This window comes from Lacerta agilis, chromosome 1 (assembly GCF_009819535.1).
Source record: "Lacerta agilis isolate rLacAgi1 chromosome 1, rLacAgi1.pri, whole genome shotgun sequence".
NCBI lineage: Eukaryota > Metazoa > Chordata > Lepidosauria > Squamata > Lacertidae > Lacerta > Lacerta agilis.
This window is the reverse complement of record NC_046312.1, coordinates 86809812-86835718: the sequence shown is the minus strand read 5'-3', so window position 1 is coordinate 86835718 and position 25907 is coordinate 86809812. Positions and strand designations below refer to the sequence as shown.

General features: G+C 41.0%; 1 protein-coding gene across 2 annotated transcripts in view; it reads left to right on the top strand.

Moving 5' to 3' along the window:
- CNTNAP5 (contactin associated protein family member 5) overlaps positions 1 to 25907 on the top strand; it is a 285642-nt gene that overhangs the window by 241044 nt on the left and 18691 nt on the right. For both annotated transcript variants that reach the window (XM_033161910.1, XM_033161902.1), the window contains 7 exons: positions 377 to 504; positions 1202 to 1372; positions 6524 to 6742; positions 8011 to 8250; positions 11675 to 11899; positions 20705 to 20835; positions 23186 to 23273. In XM_033161910.1, coding sequence (XP_033017801.1) covers positions 377 to 504; positions 1202 to 1372; positions 6524 to 6742; positions 8011 to 8250; positions 11675 to 11899; positions 20705 to 20835; positions 23186 to 23273 — 1202 coding nt within the window. The remainder of the gene's footprint in view (positions 1 to 376; positions 505 to 1201; positions 1373 to 6523; positions 6743 to 8010; positions 8251 to 11674; positions 11900 to 20704; positions 20836 to 23185; positions 23274 to 25907) is intronic.

The window sequence follows — 25907 nt, the reverse complement described above, 5'->3', positions numbered from 1 at the left end:
CAAGCTACTAAAGAGTACTTCTACCCTTACATTTACACAAGCTAGAGTCACCGACAGTAGTTTTACTTGAGATCCTGAAATTTCTCCAGGGAATCAAATACAGGGCATTTTGTACAGAATTCCCATATCCAATATATCTACTCTGGTTTATCAGACTTTTTGCAAAGAAAAAAAGTCCGGGGGGGGGGGAGTAGTGAGTAGATGTCAGATGTCAGACATTTTAACTGCTTATCCATGTGTTAATTAGCTATTACATGCATTTTATCGACATACACTTCAAATCCACTGGACATTCTTTTAGAAATCAAAGTAATAATAAAACAACTATTTCAGCTTTTATTCATATGCCTTTTTATATATACATATATATATCCAGGACCAATGATACTGGCTTCCTTTCCTTCAAAGAACACTTGCCTGTGAACCAGATTGTTGTCACCGACACAAATAGACCTAATTCTGAAGCCGTGTGGAGAATTGGCCCTTTGCGTTGCTATGGAGATAGTGAGTACAAGCCCTTTTCAGTATCCATTTCCTGGCTGCACAAGACCTATGTGTGATTCCTTTGAATATAAATCCCACTTAAAAAAAAAAACCCAGACTCTTAAAAATAATACCACTGTCCGGCTTGTTTAAAGGCACGTGTTGGACCATTTAAAAAGAAACTTGTTGTTAGTACTTTTTTTATAAAAAAAAAAAAAAAGTTGGGGTTTGTGTATAAGTTTGTGTGTGGCATATACAGTATATTACTTGTGCATCTGTTGGATGACATCCAACATAACATTAAGACAAGAACACGGAGAGCTGACATTGTGGCAGGTGATTGCGTGCCAAGTTTACCTGTCACTGTGTATAACAATAACGGTAGTCATGTAGCATCTTCAGCAAAATGAAAGAGACCCAATGCCTTCAGCTGTTGTGTTCCACTAAGAACAGGCTCTTGCTAGCACAATGGCTGTTATGTAAGTAGACCCCCAAAACTGGGTATCATCAATAGCTTTTCATTTTTCTGTGTATTTTTTGTTTTTTGTTTTTCCTTTAGTACAGCTGGCTTCATTTCTGTAGGCTATGTCTTTTTATGACGAGCTAAAAGGATGTACCTTTGGGTTGTTGTTGTTGTTGTTATTGTTGTTGTTGTTGCAGCAATTTTGTCCACTATCTGCTTACGGTTAACTATAGAGAAGGTTGTTGCTATTTGCAGGACAGTTCTGGAATGCAGCCTCTTTCAATACTGAGGCATCCTACCTTCTGTTCCCCACCTTCCACGCAGAATTCAGTGCAGACATTTCCTTCTTCTTCAAGACGACAGCTGTGTCTGGGGTCTTCTTGGAAAATCTGGGGATGAAAGACTTTATCCGAGTTGAAATAAGCTGTGAGTGTGTACACTGATACAATGTTCATACTAACCATCAGAGAATGGGTGTGTGCAATTGTCCATGTGTTTAATATTTCTACTGAGTTGTTTTCTTGGCTTGGGAACTGATGTCTGATATTGCAGTTTATATATTAAATTATAATTTAATTTGCAATTGAATACATTGCATTCTTTTTTTAAAGAAAATGTAGGAGATAAGGTGTGTTTAACAACAACAACAACAAAGGTGGTGATGGTGGTATTTTAGAGACTGGAATTAGGTTTTCAAAACTGCAGAGGTCCGGACTCTAGGAGAAATGTTCTAAGGACTGGGTGGGATAAGCAAGAATTGAGAATGATTTCAGTTTTATAGCTGGCAGCACCTTGAGAATTGATCATTCTTCTGACTGGCTGTTGAATATTATTTATTTGTTATTTCGTTGTTGCAGATGTACCCCTTCTTTCCAGCAAATGGTGCTCAAGGTAGCTAACAGCGGTAAAGCAAAAGCAATAAAATGATAATAAAATGCAATGCAAAATGAAGCAAGAAGTATAATAATTGCAGCCAGTTAAAAATCTCATTAATGGGAGCAGGGGGCAAGCAGCTGCATGTAAAGTTCTCTGTGTTACAAAATGGATTTTGTTTGTTTGTTTGTTACATTCGTTTATAATTTCACCATTAGACAAAGAAGCAGAATGAACACACACTAGTATGAGTATGCATAACCTTATTCATGTGCACTAAAGCATCACTAGAGAATAAGTAAAAACTGGTCACATATGAACACGTTTCATGGTGGACTATGGGACAATCGCTTGAACAAGGCCTCCTTTCGGACACAGTTACCCATAACTGCCTCTCTGCACACAATAAATGGGGGCATTTGGACCAGATGGGCCACTGCCCTAGTCCGGCAAATGATTTTTATATTGTCATGGCATTAGTAGTAAAATATTGGTAGGAAAGTATGTAATATATGATGTAGAAGAAGAAGAAGAGTTTGGATTTGATACCCCGCTTTTCACTACCCAAAGGAGTCTCAAAGTGGCTAACATTCTCCTTTCCCTTCCTCCCCCACAACAAACACTCTGTGAGGTGAGTGGGGCTGAGAGACTTCAAAGAAGTGTGACTAGCCCAAGGTCACCCAGCAGCTGCATGTGGAGGAGCGGAGACACGAACCCGGTTCCCCAGATTACGAGTCTACCACTCTTAACCACTACACCACACTGTATTGACAAAGTAGCTGTTTAGTTGGTGAGCACATACGCGATCAAGGCATCAGTTACAGCAGTAGCAGGAGGGGGCTTCTCAGAAACTTCCTTCTGTGGTCCTTTTAAAAGTGCTTATGTGCTCTTTCTCTCTCTCTGTGTGTGTGTGCAATGCTTCAATTCTCCATAGGCAAGGGAAGAAAAATTTCCTCAGCTCAGTGCCACTTTTGCTGTGCTGTTGCTGTTGTCTCCCATCTAGAGCAGCACACAAAATGACTGCTTTCCATGGATGGCGTATGATATCAGTTATGAATTGCTTGCCTCTCATGGTATTAGATGGTTTTGGCCAATGACAAACAGTACTTATGCAACATGCCTTTGGAAAGTAGTTGGCATGCAAATAAACATGAAGTGAGAGGGATCAAAAAACACACAGACAGTCATAATGGTTCTTTTTGTCACTTGTCAATCACACAGCCTTACTCGGGGACTGACTTGCAATTACTGCCCAGCGTGTTAAAAAGAGAAAAATGCCTTATTGGTAGTTTTACCTTATCTTTTATTCTGCTGGTTTAGCCTATTAATGGAAATGGATGTGGGGAGAACAGTGTTGTGACTTTGGAGTGCAATGAGGCCATTCTGTTCCAAATTCCATCAGGCTGAACAAACGTGGAATGAAGTGCCATCATTCCATAATATGGTTATAATAACTTCAACATAAAATTTAATAAAATAAGGCCCCCAAGGCCTTTTGATTCATTAAACCCATGGTAAATGCCGAGGTGCATTATCACTAGGTAATGAGGTATGCTTTAGTGTTAATTGCACATCAAAGTCCTATTTGGTTGATACTTCAGTGTGCTATATTTCATTCTCAAGGGCCATTTTTTTTAACAAAAAAAATGCAAGGCTTTGACATAAAACGATGTCAAAATAATGCAATCCATCAATATTATAGTTTAGCATGCACTTTGATGAAAGAATAACGAATCAGCTGGCGTAAAATGTGGGCAAATATGGAACCAGTGATTTCATTAGAACATAGATTGTCAGCTTCTTCAAGCTAATATATTTTGTAGCAGAACAGCCATATTTTGTGTGTAGTCCACAGATCAGCTGCTGAGGGTTCAAGGATACACCCTGAACCAATTCAGAGTTAGACATGCCTCTGCTTATTAAAAGCCATGGCTTAAATCCTAGCTGTTCACATTAATGGACTGGAGTTTTCCTGCCTCCCTCTTCCTTCGTCAATCTCTTTTCTGTCTATCTCCCCCATCTGCTGCTATGGAGACCCTTGGAAATTAGGTGGGGAGCTGCAGCTGGAGGGCAAGTTGGTGGAAGCCCTCTCCCATTTATATGAACAGAGGAGCCAATTACTGCAGAGACAGTGCTATAACAGAGGTAGCCATGCCAGGACTCATGGCTCAGTCTTATCCCAATAACTGATAATGAGGCCATGCTGAGACTAATTTGGGTTCCCTGACCTAACTCACTCCAGGTTCTCCCATAAAGGAAGTATGTCAGAGGGAGGTTATTGATTCTGGGAAGGGGGTAGGAGGCTTGGCTCAGCTTTGCTTTCTGAGCCTGCTGTGCCTATCCATTTTTGGACAGGGTTACAGCTGACTTCTGCTGCCACGCTGCCTGTTCAACCCCTATTCACTCAGCACTGGATTTGATTGTACCCCCAAACATAGCTGTCAATTTTTACCTTTTCTCACGAGGAAGCCTTTTCGGCACAATTGAATTTCCCTTAAAATAAGGGAGAACTTGACAGCTATGCCCCCAAACCTGATGCTGATGAGACCTACATCCCAGGCCCTGATCCTGCAGACATGGTTCACACACCAGATGACTCACTCCAGACAACCCAGAAAAGATGTGAGTGGTGCTAACAAGTGTTCCCAAATGGGAGCAGACCTAGTTTAATAAGAATATAAAAGAAATCCTGAGGCACTTCAAGCAAGTTTATGTTTTAACAAGGGATATGTGAGAAGTGCATTGTTGTTGTTCTCAGTTCTTTTAGTTTCTTTTATTTCTGTAGCTAAGTTTTTTTTTCCTATGAGCCATATGTTCCACATTTATTTTGTCGAATAAATCTTTTGAGGAGCACATCTTCTCTTAACTAACTTGTAAGATTCTCTGCTTTGGCTTGGAATACAAAGTTTCTAAAACCTCCTTTCATTCTGTTCAGTTTTTACAAAGTTGGGTTGTGGAGGTTCAAGCACCCACCAGTGATTTAATAAGCAGATTAATTCATGTATCGATTATACCTCTTTTAAATAAATAAATAAATAAATCCCTAAATTTATTTCACTTTTCTTTAAGGTGAGAACCCACTGAATTTATTTAAAATAGGATGTATATTTTTAAAGAGGTATATTTTAAAGAGGAAAATTTAAGGGTGACATTTTAAAGTGGTTAGTGTTTTTGCAGATTTGAATGGATCTTAGACCTTCATACTGTTTGAAAGATTGCAAATATTCAATAATTTATTTTTCCACATCCTTAGCTAATATATATTTGCACACTATTAATAATTCTAAAAATATAAAATTTAGTTTGACATTAATATGAAATGACAATCAATTGCAAAAATCTAGGGCATCTAAAATGCTTGCTTTTATTGCTTGCAAAAACTTCTTCCCTTTCAATATTTTTTTTGTGGGAAGATAGGAAGCACAGCATCACTCTGAACTGACTTTATGATGTCATTGCATAGGGAAGGCAAAATAGCTATGTTGCTGTTACAGGTAGGTAGCAGTGTTCGTCTGCCATAGTCAAAACAAAATAAAATAAAAAAATTCCTTCCAGTAATTTTTTTCTCTAAGGTGCTACTGGAAGGAATTTTTTATTTTGTTTTGTTTTAGCTATGTTGCTGTTCTTGCAAAAGTCAATTCAGAGTGAGGCCAATGCCTCTTGCCCTTGTTCTGAATTGCTTGCATTGTATCTCAGACCTGAGTTTGAAGAGCTGCATTCCACAATGACATCAGATACTGAATATATTGTGTCAGAGTCACAATGCCATCTAGCCAATTATTGTCTACCATGATTGGAGGTGAATATCTAGGACCACAGAGAATGGTATTTCCTGCTCCTGTTTCCAGAGTTCATTTAGCCAGAGAGTCAGTAATTGAACTTGGGGCTTTCTACATTCCGACCATGTGCTCTGCTACTAAGCTATCAATCCATTCCATTTATTACTCAGGAAAGAGGGACCATGCTGGAAAGAAAAGTGGGTGGTAACAAAATGCCCCAAACTAGCTCTAGAGAAGGGAAGTAAGTACTTTAGACACTGGGGAAAATGCAAGAGTAGGCTCTGTGCAATGAGTTTCAAGAAATAATTTGGACCACTGAAAACCTGATCCTGGAAATTTTAATTTGTAGTTCAATTTTTATTGATATTGCATTAATATACATTAAATGATGATTGAGTGGCCATTAAGACTAGCTATCTTCACATTCTTTCTGCTCCCACTCTATAGCTATGCTTATTCATGATATCACCTGATTTTCATCTTGTTTTTATTTTTTTTCCAAACATAGAACAATCTGGAAGCAGTAGCATCCATGCTAGATTTAATTGTGGGCCTCCAAATCTTTGTGAGGCTTCTACCTCCCTCCCTCCCTCCCTCCCTCTCATAGCCCTTATGGTTATTCTTCCATCCAATATTTGTTCCTACGGTAGTGACTGTGTACCATGAGCACCAATTAATAACACAGAGAGATGAGCAGCAACACAGTACATTAAAATTCAGGAAATGCAAATAGTTTACCAGTGATCTGATTTATAAGCAAGGCTTCTATAATGGAGAGTGGAAGCGAACCATATCATGTGGTTGTTTATTTGCAAAACAACCACCACCACCACCACCAACCAGCCAACCAAAACCAATTAATGGTCCTGTGATTCATATTATTTCACACAGCAGAAAGTCACATAATTCACCTTATGATTTCCAGCTCCTAAGGAGATTACCTTCACAGTAGATGTTGGAAATGGTCCAGTAGACGTCACCGTCCAGTCTCCTGCAGCCCTGAATGACAACCAGTGGCATTATGTACACGCTGAACGGAATCTCAAGGAAACGTCTCTTCGGGTGGATAACTTTCCAAAGAAGATTCTGGAGGCCCCAGCTGAAGGACATTTCCGATTGCAGCTCAATAGTCAGCTATTTGTAGGTAGGGACAGTTAAGTGATGTTTATAGGTGCTTTCTTCCCTTTTCTATACCTGCAAAAAACTAACTAACTAACCAACTCATATTGCACCATCCAAAAGGAAGTTCCTAATCCCCAAAATGCCTTGTAGCACTCACCACTGTTTCCTCACATTTTCTGCCCTGCGCATGTACCTGGTTTACCCTTCCATAAATACATCTCTGAGGACAGGATGGTCCTTCCAATACAGTAGTACATTTCCCTGTTTATGTTTTTCAGGGGCAGAAGTGGTCAGATACGATGTCTGTCCATAATTTTCAAATAGTTCTAAATAGATTAGATGGATGACCTTGGCTACCATGATTTGTTTCTGACAAATATTCTTTGCAATTGTCTAAGCTTCTTATCAGAACAGGAAATGGGATAAGTCACAGATATCACTTGACCAATGAGTAGTAGCCTTTCACACCCTTTTACAATTCTTGGAATAGAAGTATTTCCAGTGCTGGGCAAAAATGTATGTATGCTTACAAAATGAACATTGCCTTTACTATTAGGGGTATACAGACCTCTGCAACTGAAGTCTTTGCTCATCTGCTACCTTAGATCACCTATGGTAAAGATTAAGCCAAGGGCTTTAAAATAGCAAAGCATACATTGATTTATGATGGCAACATGAGTTGGGCTACCCCCCACCCCGCCAGTCGCCACCCAGTGTTACGACTTAATGAAACAGAGATCATAAGAAAGTCACTTCAATATCTCAAAATCTAGCATGCAAAGGAGAATGTAATTAGCTCTGGGTATAACACGAGTACTGTAAAATCCTTATTACAGGTATTTTAGGCTTCCCAGATCACATTTTTTCAGACACTGTAGAGATTTGCAAGAATACTTGCTTTTAATTTGGAATGTATGAAACAGTTCTAAGACTTCGTGAACAAATATATTCAGCCTCCAAAACTATTGTCCACGTTAGGTTTAACAAGTTGATGTTATTCTAGCAGAAGCCTCCACTTTTGCTGTCCCTGCAGCTTGGACTGACTCTCAGCAGACTAATGAAAGGGAAGCCCATTAGATATATGAGGCCAAGATTGCATGTGCCCTTCACCCTCCATAAGGCTGAGTGTTCATGCACATCAATATGGCATCACTGGATGTCACATTTTACAGTCTTTGAACTGGCTTCTCGCAGCACCTTTTAAGGAAACATTCAATAAGGGCTTTGCTTTGGTAAAGGGTTGGTGATTAAAATAAAAGCATGATATGTTTTATGTCTCCTTTGTACTAGGAGCAACTGCTTCCAGACAGAAGGGTTTTGTGGGGTGTATTCGTTCTCTTCACCTAAATGGGCAGAAACTTGATCTTGAAGAGAGGGCCAAAGTCACCCCTGGTGTGAAACCTGGATGCCCTGGGCATTGCAGCAGTTATGGTAACCTTTGCCAAAATGGAGGTAAATGTGTCGAGAAGTTAAATGGTTACCTGTGTGACTGCACCAGCTCTCCATACGAAGGACCATTCTGCAGAGAAGGTATGGTTGTGTAGCAGGTTGTTATAGTTCACCCTATGAAGTGAAAGTTTGTCAGGGAACTGTCCCCGGCACAATGCAAGGTGGTGGAAGGGCTCTCGGGATGCTATAGAGAGCCCCGGTCCCACCTGGCCAGCAGCACCTCCTCTGGCAGCCAAGGGAGCAGTGAGGCTTTGAGCGGGGAGGGGCAGGCTTTTCAGGGTATGGAGGGAGAAGGCTCTGAGGATGCTGAAGAGCCCTCACACTCCTCTCGCTCAAGGGGCAAGGAAAGAGACACACAGCTTCCGGCGCCCCAAAGGCATTGAGGAGTGAAACGAAAGGATGGTAGGCGGGGTTTCCGTATACCAAAGCTCTTTTGTTGGGGTCAGAACCGGAAGGGGCCATTCCCGGATTCTGACGATGCTTGATACAGACATGAACTTATTAGCTCTGCACTGTACATAGTTTGCACAATAAAACTCTTAAAGGAAAGTCGGAATTTCGCCTGCTTACATATGAATGAGCAACCAACAAAGGACCTTACAAAGTTGATCAGAATTCATTATACAAAGAAATTGGATGGAAACTATTACTGCACTGTGGGGAAATGCTGATTTGTAATGTCACTTTCCACTGATTAAAACCTCTTGGCAAATTTTGTATAATTAAGTTTTTCCCCATTTAATTTTTAGTTTTGGAATAGTTAAATAGAACTCACTTGGAATCAAGAAGCTCAAAATGCAGAGACATCCATTTTAAGAAGGCGTCTTTGGAATTTATAACCAATATTGGGGGGAAAGGAGGAGTGTTAATTGTCTCCTGCCCCAGAATGTAACTGTTGTTTTTATTCCAATGCTATATCAACAGGTAATCTGAGAATGGTCAAGACCAGGGCTGATATGGTAATCTGAATTTCTAGGCACTGTGGGGTCAAAGAGAGTAGGGTGGGGACTCCCCCCCAAAAAAAAATGGATAGGAAGAGAGTCATTCAGCTGGTGGGTGACAAATATAAGGCAGAAGACTGCTTACAGTTTGATTGGCCTTGTGTTCATTCCATCTCTCCCCCACTGCCTTTATTTTAGCATAAAAAGAATGTTGCTGAAATGAGCAGTCTAATGTTTCTTACAAATAGCACTGGGAGCATCATTTTATGATGGCATAGCATGCTTCCCAGTAACACTGTGTTGGGGGGAAAAGATGGCCGCTCCATGGCTATTTGTTGATCATTTGCTCCTGTCTCTATGTACTCATATACTGAGATAGTCACCTGACGCTCTGCCTTCTACTATAATGTTGTAATATGATTATTGTTGCTTGTTTGGGGTGGGGTGGGGTGGAGGTTTTGGTCTGAGTTTATTGAATTGCATTTTACCATGAGATTGTAAGTAGTCCTGGGATTGCCACTGTGGTGCTGAATGTGTGGAGGTTCTAGATCTGAATAAATGCATACACTTGCCCCATGACATTTAAAGGGGAGGTTTTGCCCCTTATCTCCTTCCTCACATACATAGTAGGTTGCAGGACAACAGTATATAATTAAATTCCAGAGTCCCAAAATGGATTAGAGGAAGCTGCACAGGCTGTTGCAATCAGCCTAGAATTTCAGACCTGGGTCACACATGAATTATTTGGGACGTGCAAAATCCCATATTTCATTGAAGTCGCAGCTTCGGCAGAACATTCCATCAAGCTCTAATTATTTGCCAAGCTCAAACAGGACAACTCTGTGAGTCAGAGATTCATCTTATCATTCACCTTGGGAGCAGCCTAGGAAATCAATATTCAGCAGTCAGGCAATTGTGAGTAAAATGAGATAGGAAAAGGCATGGAATGGTTTTCATGGGACTGAAGACAATGGCCTCTTAGCCATTTCTCAACAGATGTTTCCTATACAAAAGGAGAGAAAAGAACACATATTTTAGATGAAAAGCTCTTTGGGGAATGTCCTAGTAATCCCCCGTAATCTTATTCTATTTTAAAATCACAGCCAGGATCTGTTTGAACATTTCCGTTTTAGTTGCTACTCTTGCATTACAAATTCCTGGCCAATAGACAGGGGAACAGAACCTACCTGCTGTAAAACTGGCAGCATCCCAATGAAGTCAGTGGAGCTTGGGCTGATTAAAATTGCTGGAAGTACATCAAATAAAATACTCAGGATGTGCCTGAAGTAGGGACAATGAAAACAATATGTTTGTGTTAGCAGAAATTCATTTCATAGATTTGTACACTGAAATTTAAAGAAGCCTGTAATCAGAAGTCAACAAAGAACCATTTATTGGAATTACTCACATTAATTTTTTTTTTAACTTTCCTTAGATATTGCTAATCTGGAATCTGAAATTTTTGACTCAGGATAGGTAGGGACTCGGATGGTAAAAGGCACACAAAGATAACCTACGTTGCTGCTTTCATTATTGGCAATGAATACATCATGCTGCCTTTTAACTATTTGAAATTTTGCTGCTCATTCTTAGCCATCTGAAAAATGATGCATTGGAGGTAATATTTTCATAAGCTTTTACTGCAAAGCACCGCCATCTGAGATTTTGTCGTAGTTCAAGAACGTACTTGTCCACTTGATTCTGTCTCCTCCTCCTCCTCCTCCTCCTCTCATCCATGCATGCCCTCCACCATCCTCCCCATTGTTTACACCAGACTGGTCCCTGACCATCTATGCAGCCCATGATGCAACAGCAGATCAGTGAAGATGCATTGCATGTTCACTATACTGCTTCATTTTGGCCCAGTTGCCTGGTGCCATACCGTATCTTCTTTAGGGAGAGACATATTTTAAGCATCTTGTTTGACATTTAAATACCAAATATAAAATGAAGAAAGCTTCCATAAAGACACATCTATAGGCTGACTCCAGAGTTGACCTGTAGTTGGCTCTTAATTGTGTTCTCATCTTACGGTAGTGCTTCTCATATAAGCAAAAATGTGCAGTGTGCGCACACATGCACACAGGCTTGAGACAGTCAAACAGATATTTATGGCTGAATGCTCCACATTTCCAGTGACTTCTGAGTCACTGACTCTTTCTGAGTCAGTTACAGGTGGGTAGCCGTGTTGGTCTGCCATAGTCAAAACAAAATCGAAAATTCTTTCTAGTAGCACCTTAGAGACCAACTGAGTTTGTTCCTGGTATGAGCTTTCGTGTGCATGCACACTTGGTATCTGAAGAAGTGTGCATGCACACGAAAGCTCATACCAGGAACAAACTCAGTTGGTCTCTAAGGTGCTACTAGAAAGAATTTTCGATTTTGTTCTTTCTGTGTCAGTCTCTTTCCTGATGCTTTCCTTTTAAATATCTGTTTCATACCCTGCTTATGGGCTTCCCTTAGGTGTCTGGTTGATTACTGTTGGAATCAGAAGGCTGGACTAACTTGCGTCTGATCCAGCAGCGCTTGTCTTATGTTCTCTTGCTTTTTCTTTGTATTTTTAGAGGTCTCTGCACTTTTTGAAGCTGGCACTTCCATTACCTACATTTTCCAGGAGCCTTATCCTGTGACCAAAAATGCAAGTACTACATCCTCAGCCATATATGCAGATACTTCGACGTCAAAAGAAAACATTGCCTTTACGTTCCTGACAACACATGCTCCAAGCCTCCTGTTCTACATCAATGCTTCCTCTCATGACTATTTGGCTGTTATTCTCTCCAAGAATGGTAAGTGAGAGTGCAAAGCTAAAGGTTCCTTGACAGTTCAGCTGCATAAGAAGTTTCTAAGATTTTGGTGTGTGTGTGTGTGTGTGTGTGCTTAGTTTGTAGGGCTACTGCCATCTGCTGTCAAAAATCTTCGTTCTTTGACTGATCAGTTTTACTTTTCACCTCTTCAGCACCACACAAGATGCTCAGACATGGAGCTTTATGGTCATGCCTGGAAAGCATGGAGGAAAGTTAAATGTGGATAAGTCCCATGTGTAAGAAGGGCTGAAATTTAATACCCTATTCCCATGAGTATTAGCATAGATCTTGGTTCTCTCCCCTCTCCCAGTGCTAACCAGTTCTTAATCTTAGAAGCCACCACTGCCATGTTTGAATATTTCATTTTTAGAGAGGAGAATGTGCAGCCTTGAAAAGGGCATTTCAATTATTATTATTTTTAATGATGGCTGTGAAGTCGCATGGAATGGGGGGGGGAAATTGTCATCATAACAAAGTAGCAGTGGTGCCCCCTCCCCATGTGAGCAGTGTAGAGCAGAAGGGGGAGAAAATCTGAATGCTCACATGTGAAATGAACTAATTAGAATAGGAAATGTTTTGTTTGAAGAGATGGCAGCCTATGACTTCCTTTTGGGCTCTTCGGGTAATTCTGCCGTGTAAACGTTCACTAGAATTTTATTTGTGAAGCCTGCAAAAAGTCAGGCAAGACTTTTTATCAGTAATTGGGTCCTTTGAATCAGTAAAATTCAATGTAATCAGCCTATCCTGTAAATATGCACTTCCACTTGTCTCAAAACACTCACACTCATAACTATTTCAGAATCACTTTTAGAGGATGTATCGTGGAGTAGCTTGCATTGCCAACATTTCTTTCCCAAATGTATGTAATTTCCTCATGGCTTTATCAGTTCTAACTTTGCTCTATTTTTTCTCTCTTAGTCTCATTGAAAAGGAAGTTATTTAAATTAAAAGCAGCCTTCTAATGTGCTGCTTTCCCTTATGTTGCCAGTTTATGCTTGCTGTTATAACACAAAGCAGACTATGAATAGTAATGCGTATACACTAGTGGTAAAGGTGATAATGAAAGGTATTACTAGTTCCTTTGGGATGTTTTCAGAAGATTGCAATGTTCCATGGAAACAACATGTTTTGCGCTCATTGGCAATTGCCTTGTTTCTTTGCCAGAGTGGTAAATGGAGGTGCACAGTTAAAAGTAGGTAGCTTTTGTTGGTTGGCAATTAAGAACCTTACAAAGTCCTTTCCCTGCGAAAGCTGTATGTTACAGCTGCACTGGTGTCACTTATATACACCCAGCAGTAGCCCATTCTCATGTTATAGAATTGTTGGAGGGATAATATGGAATGGTCTTGGTGCATTGTATGGTATGCCATGGTGAGTGCGTGTGAGAGAGATGAGAGAGAGAGAGAGATGAGAGAATAAGCAGTGGAGAGAGTGAGCACAGAGTGTTGGGAGAAAAAAAAAAGAAATGGGAGAAGGAGGTTAAGGCTGAGAAACTATAGTCCCTCTGTCAGACTAAGTGTCCTGTGTCATCTTGTTAAGTTGTCAGCCAGTGTTTGCAGTCCAAACATGAAACTCCCATTTCCATGTGCAGTCGAAGCAAACACGACCAAAATGTGACCCATCCCGTAAAAATACTGCATAGATAGCATTAAGGTTACATATTTGATCCCTGTGTGGGACAGCTAGATATTCTGGCATTGCAAGGGATTTTCATGGTCCTTTCCAACTCTACAATTCTATGATTCTATGAAAACGTGAACTTAAGCAAGTACTGGAGGCATTTAAATAAATGTTCTTCCAATGAATGCAGCCAAAACCCAAATGAGAAAATAATCTCTATTAATTTGAAAAGGATGTGTGTTGGGGGGGGGGGGGGTAAGAGTCATATTTAAATAAATATTGGCACACTCACATAAACACACATACAAACATGCATACATTGAATGGTGTGCACGGCATCACCTTCCTGCTTGCCATTTTAATTAGATCTCCACAATTTTATTTACTCATTCAAATATATTTCACCCCTTTCTGAAAGCTCCAGTTGCGTAACTACCTATATTTAAATGCAATTAAAAATATTGAATAGAGAATTTAAAAGATCACTTTCCTACCCCCATCTATCTTTGGAATAGGAATGTATAACCTTATTTGTTCTCTGAGCGCACTGTAGTACACAAATACACACATACACTTGCTGCTAATAAGTCTTTGGATGAGGGCCAATTCATTGAGACAACTGCTTATTAGTTAAAGTCAAGACTCCTTAAAGGATAAGGTCTGCACTGGCCATGGGAAATATCACTGAATGTTAGTCATGATCTGGTTCTCTTCATGTGCTGTGCATAACAACCAGAGATCTGGATGGATCCCTCTGAGCACTGCTGTGACTGGGGCATGAGAATGTGTTTCTTCACCCTCCAAAATAGTGATTAAAAATTATTTACAGCTAACCAGAGTCCCTGCTTAATCAGTTTTCAGTTAGCTACAACTTCTGATTTCAAACACTGATTAAGGATTTCTCATTCTTATATTGTAGATAATATAAAACACATGCAGTGCAAATATATACCTGTCTACTCAAAAAATTATTGAGATTTGTTGTGGTTACAGAACTATGATCATAAACATTGTTAGGGTACTATAAAGGGGAAACAACAGGAGCATAGTGGCCAGATGAAAAGAGAACAGGGCTCCTGCATGTATAACAGAATCATAGAGCTGGAAGGGACCCTGAGACCAACCCCCTACAATGAAGAAATATGCGACCTTGGCATTATCAGCACCATGCTGTAATCAATTGTGCTAACTGGTAGTACGGTTTAATTTCTGTCTCTCATCAGGAACCTGGTATTTATTGTAATGTTCAACTGTTGCATGTTCAGACCCAGACCCTAAATAAATTCACACTTGACTCAAATTTTAGTTTGGTTTTTGGCAGAATTTAGGCCACAACTTTATTGATTACAGAAAATGAGTGGTTGCATAGGCTCTGGTTTGACTAGCTCCCTGCATCCTTGCAGGTAGCACTGACCCAGGGCACCAGCATAGGTCAGCCAAGGGTGAACACGTGGATAGGTGGAAAGCCGGGAACAGACTATGTGCACCACCCAAATGTCCCCCTGTACTCAGGCACAGGCGCAACCCCCTCTCAGGGGTTGACCAAACCATTTGAGTCCCTGGATTCCTTTAATGGAATACCCTTCACATAGGGATGGCGAGAGCATTCTCCCATCCCTATCACCTGAACCAGTGCCTATCCACAACCTTACATGATTTGCTACTCGGCAGGCGAAACCCAAATGGCAACAGTCAGTCAGCCAAGTGGGGAAAATTCCTGCCATGCCCTTGTCCCAACGAAAGATGACACCTGATGGCATAGCAAGGTCAAAAGCCCTAAAAGTAGGGAAAGGTGGGCGGGTGTTCCGAATGCACGCACCGAAAGAGGAAGCTCTGGGTCATGTGCATGGGTATATATAGGTCCCTCGATCCGTTTGGACTGTGCCCCATTGGCCAGATTGAACCCAACGTCAAGGGACCTACCAATCGGGTGTTGTGGCTGACCAATCTTTCCCACCCACAACACAGGAGATCAGTCTCCAGGTCTCACCGCAACACCTGCTCTCTTTTAGGGAGGACATGATCTGCTGCTAATATTAAAAACTTCTAAGGATTAAAATGTGAACCTGTGAAAAAATGTGTAAGATCCAGAGCTAAGAAGAGTGTGCCTAAATCTTTTGGAGCACCTCTAATTTTAGTAGCTAGCAGCCTGAATTCCTGAGTATGCAAGTTGGATGTGAAGCAGGCCAACCCTCAGTCAAGGACGCTGCTTGGCAGATATGTGTATCTGCTGCTGTACAGATGATGGGAAAGAGCTGAAAGGTGCCTTCTTCATTAGCTGAATTCCTAGAGGCCCTTAAAAAAAAACATAAAAACATTTAAGGCACTGCAGGCTGGTGAAAGGCCAATACAGTAGATGCTCAAGAGAACCAAACTCAGCAGCTACGATTCTCTGCTTAGATTAGAGAGAGAAAGGAGAAAGCAGTTCTAGTGTTTTGTGACTAATCTGTATACTGAATCCTGGCAGCCCAGCCAGGACACTGATTTACTTTTACAGTGTGGGTAAAGAGAAGAGTCCACTCTGATAGTTTTTGCAGTGGTCCTGATTGTGTGCTTAACTAAAGTAATTAAGGCATTTGGGGGTAACTCATCCATATTAATTGATCTTGGTTATGTATCTTCAGAGACTATTAAAAGCTTTAAGTTTCTGAAGCATGTTTGGGTTGAGATTTGTAAAAGTTTGGTGTGCAGATCCAGGATGACATGGAAGCCTTGCACTTAAATAAAACGTTTTTATAGGTTTTTTTTAAGTAATGAATTACTTCTAAATATCATTCACAACAAAATCATATCCTTGTGCTCCAGATTAATTCTTCCTCTTCCTCTTCTTTCCAGTCACATCAACTAAGCATGGTTTAGCATTCCTGCTTTCATTCATACAAATGAGCTTGACTATGAACCTGAATGGAGAGTATTAACACAAGTCTTTAAAATGTAAAAGAGAGGTAGAAGGAGAATACACAGACACACAGGAACAGAATATACAGAAACACAGAGAAGAATTTTGACAAAAAAGACCAAAAGACTAAAATTGGAACTACAACATTTGGGAAGTGGTTTGTGCATCTAGGTTGAGAACCATAGCAGCCCATCACAGCATTCAAGGGTGATTAGCATGATGAATTCTAATGGAGGTGACAAATTTGACCCCCACCTGCTCAAAATCAAAACCCAAAACAATGGCATTAGGCCTTACCAGTTGCCAAACCATGTGGTTCAGAGTTAACTTTATATAGTGTATCACATACACCCTCCCAGAAATCTGTAAACATAACCACTTATCATTGTCCCTCTTCACAAGCTTTCAAAGACTTTTGCTCCAGTAAGACAATAGACTTACTGCTGGCATGCTCTGGTCCATGGGGTCACGAAGAGTCAGACACGACTGAACGACTGGACAACAACAAAGTGACAGGTGACATCTAAAACAAAGAAGTGTGCATGCACAAGAAAGCTCATACCAATAACAAACAAACTATTCCCTTTCTCACTGCACACCCCCAATAACTAAAATGTACTATATCCAATCACATTCCAAATAGTGGGCCTCATCAAGAACAACACATAACAGCATCCAAGTACCCTCTCCCAATGTTCCTCATGTATCCAGCAACTTTGCTAAAGTCCCTGAGCCCAACATTGCTTCTCCCCTTTTCCCTCAATTTCCCTGGGGGTAACAGCTGCATTGAGGAAGGTTAGTGTTTAGGCCTCCATTATTTCCAAGAACAGTGCTGCCACAGCATTCCTCTAGGAAAAATACATTCCCCAAATACCTTAGGATCTGGGAGACCTAGGAATCTACATTGCCAGGTATCCTCATACCCAGGGTGCTGTAAGCATGCTCAGAACAGCATCTTGGACACTAACATCCTTGGGAAATAACATCTTTAATAACCAGTGCTAAGTTTGAGTCAGTAAGGGAAGGACTGCAGCAAGGGAGAGCTAATGTACCATGTTTCCTCAAAAATAAGACATACCCATAAAATAAGCTGTAGCAGGAATTTTAAGCTTTTGTGTGATATAAGCCATACCCCGAAAATAAGACATAGTGATAGACGTGTCTATGCAGCGTACCGACATGGAGCGGTTAAGAAGACGGGCAGCAACTGACGTAATAAAAATAAGGCATCCCCTGAAAATAAGCCATAGTGTGTCTTCTTGAGGAAAAATAAATATAAGACAGTGTCTTATTTGGGGGGAAACACGGTAGGAGCTGGCACAAAGGTCTGGCACAAACCAAACCTAAACTTCAGGGAGGGTTTGGGGTCGGGCTTGGCTGGTTATGAACGTGCATGAAATACATATGCCCAGGTAAGTATTCAGAAGTACAGTTCTCCTATCCATAATCTCAGATTGCATCGGGTTTTCCGAATCTGTCATGAGCTTCAAAGAACCAAAACAAATCTCTCACTACAACAAACTATCATCCTAATTTGCTTTGAGTATAGCTCTGCAAAAATAAAAAAGAAGATTGGTCCCATTATTCCACAGTAGTAGTTGCTACACTCTCTGAAGAGTAAATTTACAGATCATGAGACCCCAGGGAATGGGCGGCTAATTAAGGAGCAGATTTTTCAACCAGCTGTTCTCACAGAAAGAGGCAGACCTTTTAAAAATATCCACGCTATAAAGGAACGATGCTGTAGTACGAGACCTCAGTGGTCACCCAGGAACATAATGCATGCTGAATGGCACTGGTAATAACTGGTTGTGTCCATCAGGACATGATGTAGAGTTAACACAGCAAATATTCTTGCTCTATGTATTCCTGTCCACAATAAATCATCACAAAAGACTTGCCATGCATATTTTTTAGTGGCACATATGGAGTATGCAGTGTTAATAATTACCTTACTAATGTTATCTTTCCTCCTTCAATCAACACCTCCACTAATTATTTTCTCCTCTTTAATGATCACTCACACATGTGTGATGATGTGATGAGAAAGTGTGGTCACTCTTTTAATAAGCTGCTAAAGTATCTGATGGTTGTGCACTGGAGTGCTGAGATAGCATATAAAGTATTTCCACCCCACTCCCTACCCCGGCCAGCAGGTAATTTGACCCTCTAAAATTTAGGTATGTGACACCTTTCACCCTCCTATACTTTATCAGGCCCAGTTTCTACATGACCAAACAGAGAGACAAAACACATTTCCTGCATGTGTTTCTCCAGTTCAGTTCACTGGAGGGACTTGATCCAAGCTGATCTTGCTTTCTGTATGCATCAGGTGTACTGCTCACTTCCAAGCTCCCATATATATATATAATCCAACACCAACAAGGCCTCACCTGCTGAGTGCAGGTCCAAGGTGGTCAATACTGGGAAAGCCAATTGTAGGTGGTTGGGTTCCAAGCTGTTTAGGTTTCTATACACTAGCTCCTTGAATTTGGCCCAGTAGCTCACTGACAACCAGTGCGGTGCTTTCAGGACAGGTGGCACATGGTCCTATCAGGCTGTCCCACTTACCAGATGAGCAGCTGCATTCAGCACTGCAGCAGCCTCCAAACCATCTTCAAGGGCAGCCCCACATGCAGCATATTACAGTAGTCCAGATGGGAGGTCACCACAGCATAGACAACTGAAGCCCAGGCCATTCCAATCTTAGGAACAGTTCTAGCTGTCTAATCAGCCTAAACTGGGCCTAAGTACTCCTGGCCAGAAGTTGGAATCCATGAGTACTTCCAGACTATACACCTGTTCACGCCCTCCCAGTAAAGGTTGCACATTTACTGCCCACCCACAGCACTTCCATCTTTTCAGGATTCAGCCTTTGATTACTAGCCTCCATCCAGCTCTTCCCTGCCTTCAGACCCCACGCCAGCACCTTCATATAGCTGAAGCAAGAGAGTAGAACATCCCCATAGTCGGATTAAAAAGCTGTGCAGGTCAGAATCAGACACTAGGCAGCTACTTCCCCAGCCCTGCTTTGATGATCTTGAAATACACTTCTTGATTTCATATTTAATTAGTAGAGCTACAAAATAAGCTGGTAGCGATTTTCTGAAATTGGCTTGGTAATAACTTGGCAGCAAGACATAGCTTAAGCAATATCCCGTGTCTTGCATGTGTGCTGATATACAAAGCCAAAGACAGGATGACAAAGCAATCCATGGCTGTAATAAAGCTCCCAGAACCATAATTTGGTGATTGCTTTAATTACAATTATGAGACAGAAATTATACAGAAATTAAAATAAAATAGATTGCTCACATACACTTATTGGAGGCATAATGTGGCATAGAACTCAAATCAACTAGAAAATCTAAATCCAGGAATACACAAAAGAGTCCTTGTGTATGCATTTCTCTTTCTGTCTCATATTTAAATGAGACAATTAAATTCTGCAAATCCCCCCCCCCAAGTGCATACTGAATTGTTCTAAGATAGCTAAAAGGATCATATTTAACATGATGGTTTAAATGGGATTGTAACTTTGTACAACATAATGAACCAAAGGTATAAATTTGGCCAAGGCAAGCTGACTTGGTTTATTGCAACGCTGAAAGTCACAGGATTCCAGGAGCTGCAGGATTTATTTGGTTTCATTCATAGTTTAACACCACAACTCTATATGTGTTTACTCACAAATATATCCCACTGTTTTCTGATCCAGCAAATGGGCAAGATCTGGAAGACTGGGGGACCTTTCAAAGCAGATCAGATGTGCTGCAAAGGAAAGGTTTGATAGGGTAATCTGTGCCTGCTGTTGTGGTGTTTGATCTTGTCCATTGAACATGTGCAAAACTGCTCAAAGTAGGTGAAGTGATGCCATGGTAAGCAAGCCCTGACTACATGAGTACCATGTTCATGCAGATAAATTCAACCTTCCCTATAGCACACCATTTTGCAGATGCTTGAATTGCTTAGAATCTGTGAGGATTCTTGATTTAAAGGTTTTATTTCAGATTTCCAACTCTATGGTTCTATTGAAGGGAGTGTTTGGTAGAAGTTCCATCGGAAGCCTTCAAGACCTGCAGCTCTATGACTGGTGCACAAACTACCTTATTTCTTCTTGCCCAATGTCCTTTTTTCTCCACACAAGCTTTCTATGGTCTGTATTTATTCTGTGCTTCTTCATAGCAATTTGTTAAATGGTTTTAGTTATGGGTGCTTTTTAAGATCAAAATCTTTCTCTCCCTGCCTTTTTTTTCTTCTTCTTTAAGGAAGCTTGCAAGTCCGATACAGACTGAGTAAGGACAGATCCCTTATATTCACTATTGATTCTGGAAACTTTGCTAACCGAGAACTACACCATGTGAAGATAAATAGAGATGGAAGAGAGCTGACTATTCAGGTAGCCAAATTTGCCCACCATATTTTATGGTCCACCACCTTCCTGCAGTTTCACTGTCCTCATTGGAGGAAAGGAGGAGCATAATTGATGGCAGTCTGTCCGTGTTTCTAAAAAGCAAATTCCCAACATTAAGTCTCATCATCCTGTCACACTATAGCATGAACAGGGGAGATGTTTGTTTATCTGTTTATTTCATTCATTCACACCCCAACTTTCTTCTGTGGAAACCAAGACAGTGTAAATAGGGTTCTAGGAGGTTTCCCATGCAGACACTGGCTTAAAAGATTCAGCAAAGTTGCTTCAGCATGCGTAGGGTGGTCACTTGGACTACAGGACTGGTGGCAGTGACAGGAGAGAGGGGTTGGGACCACGGAGCACCCGTGCAGGGTGGGGTGGGGTGGGGAACCTGAAGAGGGCTACTGTCAGTCATTCCAACAGAGGGAGATGTTCATTTGTAAGGGCAAATCCTGTCCCTCCCTAAGATAATGGGTAACCTGGCCACCACCAACATGTATCCTGTGGAAGAGAGGCTAACTGCCCCTCTTCCCTCTCCTAGTGAGAGCTCCAGTACATTCCCTCTCCTTCTAAAATAAAAAGTTGAGAGCAGATGGCAAGGGCCACTTTGAAGAAGGCCAAGCCTCTCTCTTGCTGTGTCTGAGGCAATAGCATCAGTGATGGAATGGAGGTTGAAGATGGAGAGAAAGGAAAGTGGAGTTGGGGGAAGGTTTGCAACTTTCTTTCTCTTTTCCTCCCTCACCTGTCAAACCTGTTTCCTCCCTCACCTGTCAAACACCATTAAAGGTGTTTTCCAGCTTCTTCATAAGAAGGAATGGACATGATTTGAAGTATAACTAAGGCAAGGACTACTGAGCTCTTGCCCAAGTTTGAGATCTGCCAGATTAGTGGGGAAATGAGTGAGCAGGACTACATTGTGCATGACTTGATTACAGATACTGAAGAGACCCAAAAGTAGGTCAAGCAAAACATCCATTAAGAAGCAAACTCCCCACATCATGGATCAGTGTAGATAGATGCTCCCAAATATAGGAAAGGTAGGAACAATTAGCTTCATGGCTCATTTAAATCCTACAGAAGTTGTGGGCAGAGTAGGGAAATCAGAAATGAGTTTACCCCTCTGATGAGCCATTCCTACCTCTGTAAGAAGGTTCACATTGCATTTGAAGAATCCTGGGCTCAGAGTATATACACAATTCAATGGATATGAATTCTGTTCAGATTTGTGCTAAGAACTTTTGAACACACTTCCTCAAGATAAAATGTTTGTGCTTTAGTTTCCTTAATTGCAAATTAGAGAATTTGTAATTAGCAAAACTAATTGTGAGCTGTTGTTATAATGATTCCTTGTTTGGATATAAACAAAAGGGAAGACTGATGAACTGTAATGAAGATCTGAATTCTGACACAATATGTATCATGTATTTGTTTGTTTTCTTGTATATATGGGCTGCTGTTCTATGAAACATCCATTGTGGTGAATGATGTAGAAATACCCTACTATAAAATAACCATTAAAAAAACATATATATTTTTTTTAAAAAAAACATCAGATAGTTTAGGATTAAATCCAGCCATGAGACAGCAGATCTGCAGCTTCTCAAAGCCACCTGGAAAATGAATTATAAAAATGCCAGGTACTAGTTTGGAGAAAAGTCCCATGAGCCAGTGAGCTGCTCTTAAAGTGTTGTTGTTGTTAAAAATTTGGAAAGTTTGCCTCAGAGGAACCCCATGTTGAGTTGATCCAGTTTTGTTGTTTATAAAATCATATAATAGGCACTAGAAAGAAACCCTTTTGAGGTTTTGAATATTTTTGAGTCAAGCTCCACATTCTCATCCATCTCACCATTGGGCAGGTGCTCATACCAGTGTAAACAAAGTTAATGTTATACACAAGATGGGCCAGCTTTTTTCCTGAACTTAAAGACAAAGCTTCATATCACATTCCAATCTTATACCCACCTTTATACCTTTCCCCCAATGGGGCTAAACCTGGATGAGAAACATCTACCCAAAATTCTTTTTGTTGTTCTCGTTGCAATCAGAGATTAATCATTCTGAGTTCTCTGTGGGGGTCAAACCACTTGTCAGATATTATACACAGATTCCCGCAGGGAAGTTCTCTTGAAAACGCTGCTGTAAAGACACCTTGTCATGCCTTTTAGCTTTTCCTGTAGAATTAAGGTGCATTTATTTTGCTGTCCATGGAAACTGATGCCCAGCAGAGACAGATATTACTTGTGTTCCGGCAGCAAAGCTAGTGCTATAGATTCATCAGAGGTCTCTCTGTGTGCTGTAATAATGGAATCACTTTTATTGATCCCCTCCCTTTCAGATTGACCAGGTTCTCAAAGTCAAGCACAACTTTTCCTCGGAGGCTGATTTCAGAGCCATCAAATCTCTGACCTTGGGGAAAGTCACAGGTAGGCACCGCAGATGGCTTTCTGGTTTGTCAGTGGCTACACTGTGCATGCAAAGTGCATTGTTTGGGGTAACACGTGGCCTTGCCCTATTTTCAGCCTGTCTCTTGTAGCTGAGCTGTGCTTAGCAGAGATGCTGCTTGCATCTCAGAGATGTCTAGCAATGAGAGCTAAATACAGGACCCCTTGCTGAGCGATGAGACATTGTTTTTTCTGAGCCAACTATTAGCAAAAATAACACAGGCTCAGAGATGTTGCTGTGAAAGAAGAAAGAAACAACCTCATAAAAAGGTGTTGGGTGGCAATTAGGGATGGTAGCATACAAGGAAGCTGCTTGGGGAAGGGCTAGGGAAACATGAGGGAACTTTTGGGCAGCAGACCTGTGTCTATAGCAGGGGAAGTCACTCACTGGCATACAAACTGGGAACCAGGGACTCAGCTATACAGCTGCAAATAAAACGTTTAAAGTGCAATATATACAATGTGACACTAGATGGTGATGGTGAGCCTAATAGAAAATTCAATGTATTTTTTTTTATAAAAACGCTTTTTTAAAAAGCATTTTCAGAATGTTTTTTTTATATATGGGTGTAGATTCCACCCAGGTTGCAAGACAAACCATATATGGTAGGATTCTTGCCCCGTGCTTGCAGTCATGGGATTGTTTTTTTATCACATGATGGTGTATATTTTCATTCCACATAGTGGGAAGTGACAGAGACGGGATGTTTGTATGACTGTGCTTCCGTGATGTAGGACGTTTGTTCCTTTGTTCTTTCTCTTTGCTGTTTGATGCTGAAGAGGAAGGAGCTGAGTCAACATGCTCCGAGTGTATCATATGTAAACAAATGTAGTTTAGCCAAAAAGCTGTGCTACTGATGTCACGCGAACTGCCAATACTCTGCAGAATTGTTAAGTGTGCTGATGCTTCTTGGTATCAGTCGCTGTGATGTTCGGGCTGGAGAAAGACTTTTGAGTCTCCCGAACAACTGACCAGGAGGGAGAGAACATGCCAGCCAGGCATGTGTCTCTGCCAGGTTCCTACTCGCGTGTAGGACGTTCCTGACAATTCATATATTTATGCAAAAACAAGAAGATTAGAGCAATCCTTTAGAGAATTGCTGCCTAACAGATGTATTTAGGCATGAGCTTATGTGGGCTAGCCCATACTTTGGCATGTTACAAGTGTGAACCTGGACTCACATGTGTGCAGCCAGCAGTCATGTATGTTCATATACACACTGCTAAGAGATTTAGGATACTTTGCTGGAATTATGACATGCACTTCTTATGCATACATCTAGTTTATCTTTCAGAGAAAGGTGTTAGGTTTCCTTGAGGCTACACTGAGGAAAGCTGTGAAATACTATCTAGAACGACAGTGATAAAGTCACTCACACCCCTTCCCCATGTTTTCAATGTTCTGTGCTATAAATTGTCGAATTAGTTTGTGGAACTGCCTTGAAAGTGAACTGGTCCAACAGCTGTGGCACATCCTTGCTTCAGTGAAGCTGCACACGATGTGTATCGTGTTCAGTAATGCCCTTAATCCATTGCTATGTGTCCTGTGACCTTTAAAGAAGTGCAAGAATTAAATCCATAGTTTGCCAATCTTCTTGGGCTTACAGATCCTCTTGGGAAGTTGTGATTATTGCTAATTTTAGAACAGACAAATAGTGATTTCAAAAACACTCTTTTAAAATGCTGACAGAATTGCAGGTTACATTGCTGCATCAGAAGGGCTCCAGTTCTACTTTTGCATTTGATTCTATCCATTTTTATTCTTTAGGACGCAATAGTGTTTTGTGCAAATTATCTATCTGTCTCTGTATAACCATTCATCTCTATCTCTTGGAGCCACCTTTGCGGATCTCCCTTTGCATTTCTAACTGTTAGCCATTCATTCATTTTATTAATGATTGCCTTCATAAAACGCTTTTCTTCTCAAGGAATTCAAGGTGGCATATGTTGTGCTCCACCCCCACCCTGCACATAATAACCATTTGACGTAGGTAAGGCTGAGAGATAGGGACTGGTCCAAGGCCATCCAGTTAGCCTTGTGGTTTGGGACCATTGTAGTCTGACACTTAGACCTCTGCAGCACGCTGGCTCAAATTAAGATGCTTCTGAAATTCCTTTCCTCTAAATTTCATCCTGGATTTGGGGGTCTCTAAATTATCTGGGCCTGGTCACAGATCCACAGTGATGGGTTCCATTTTCACCATTCCTTCAGTCTGGATTTCCAGGAATACAGCTTGATCTCTTCTGACATTCATTCCTGTCAATTTCCCCCTCCTGCTTTTGCAGGTAAGTCAAGCACATAAGCCATTGTGCACATTAAAACACACACTCTCTCAGTTTGTGAATTAAAGGTTAATTTGTATAAGGCAGGCTTTCCTCAAACTCGGCCCTCCAGATGTTCTTGGCCTACAACTCCCATGATCCCTAGCTAGCAGGACTAGTGGTCAAGGATGATGGGAATTGTAGCCTCAAAAAATCTGGAGGGCTGAGGTTAAGGAAGCCTGATGTAAGGTAAAATAGATCACATGGACAGTGAAGAAGTTAATTCTAGAAAAGGGCAGCTGGTTTCATATTTCGACCCTGACTGCAGAAAGTTAGCTATTCTGTTCCAGTAAG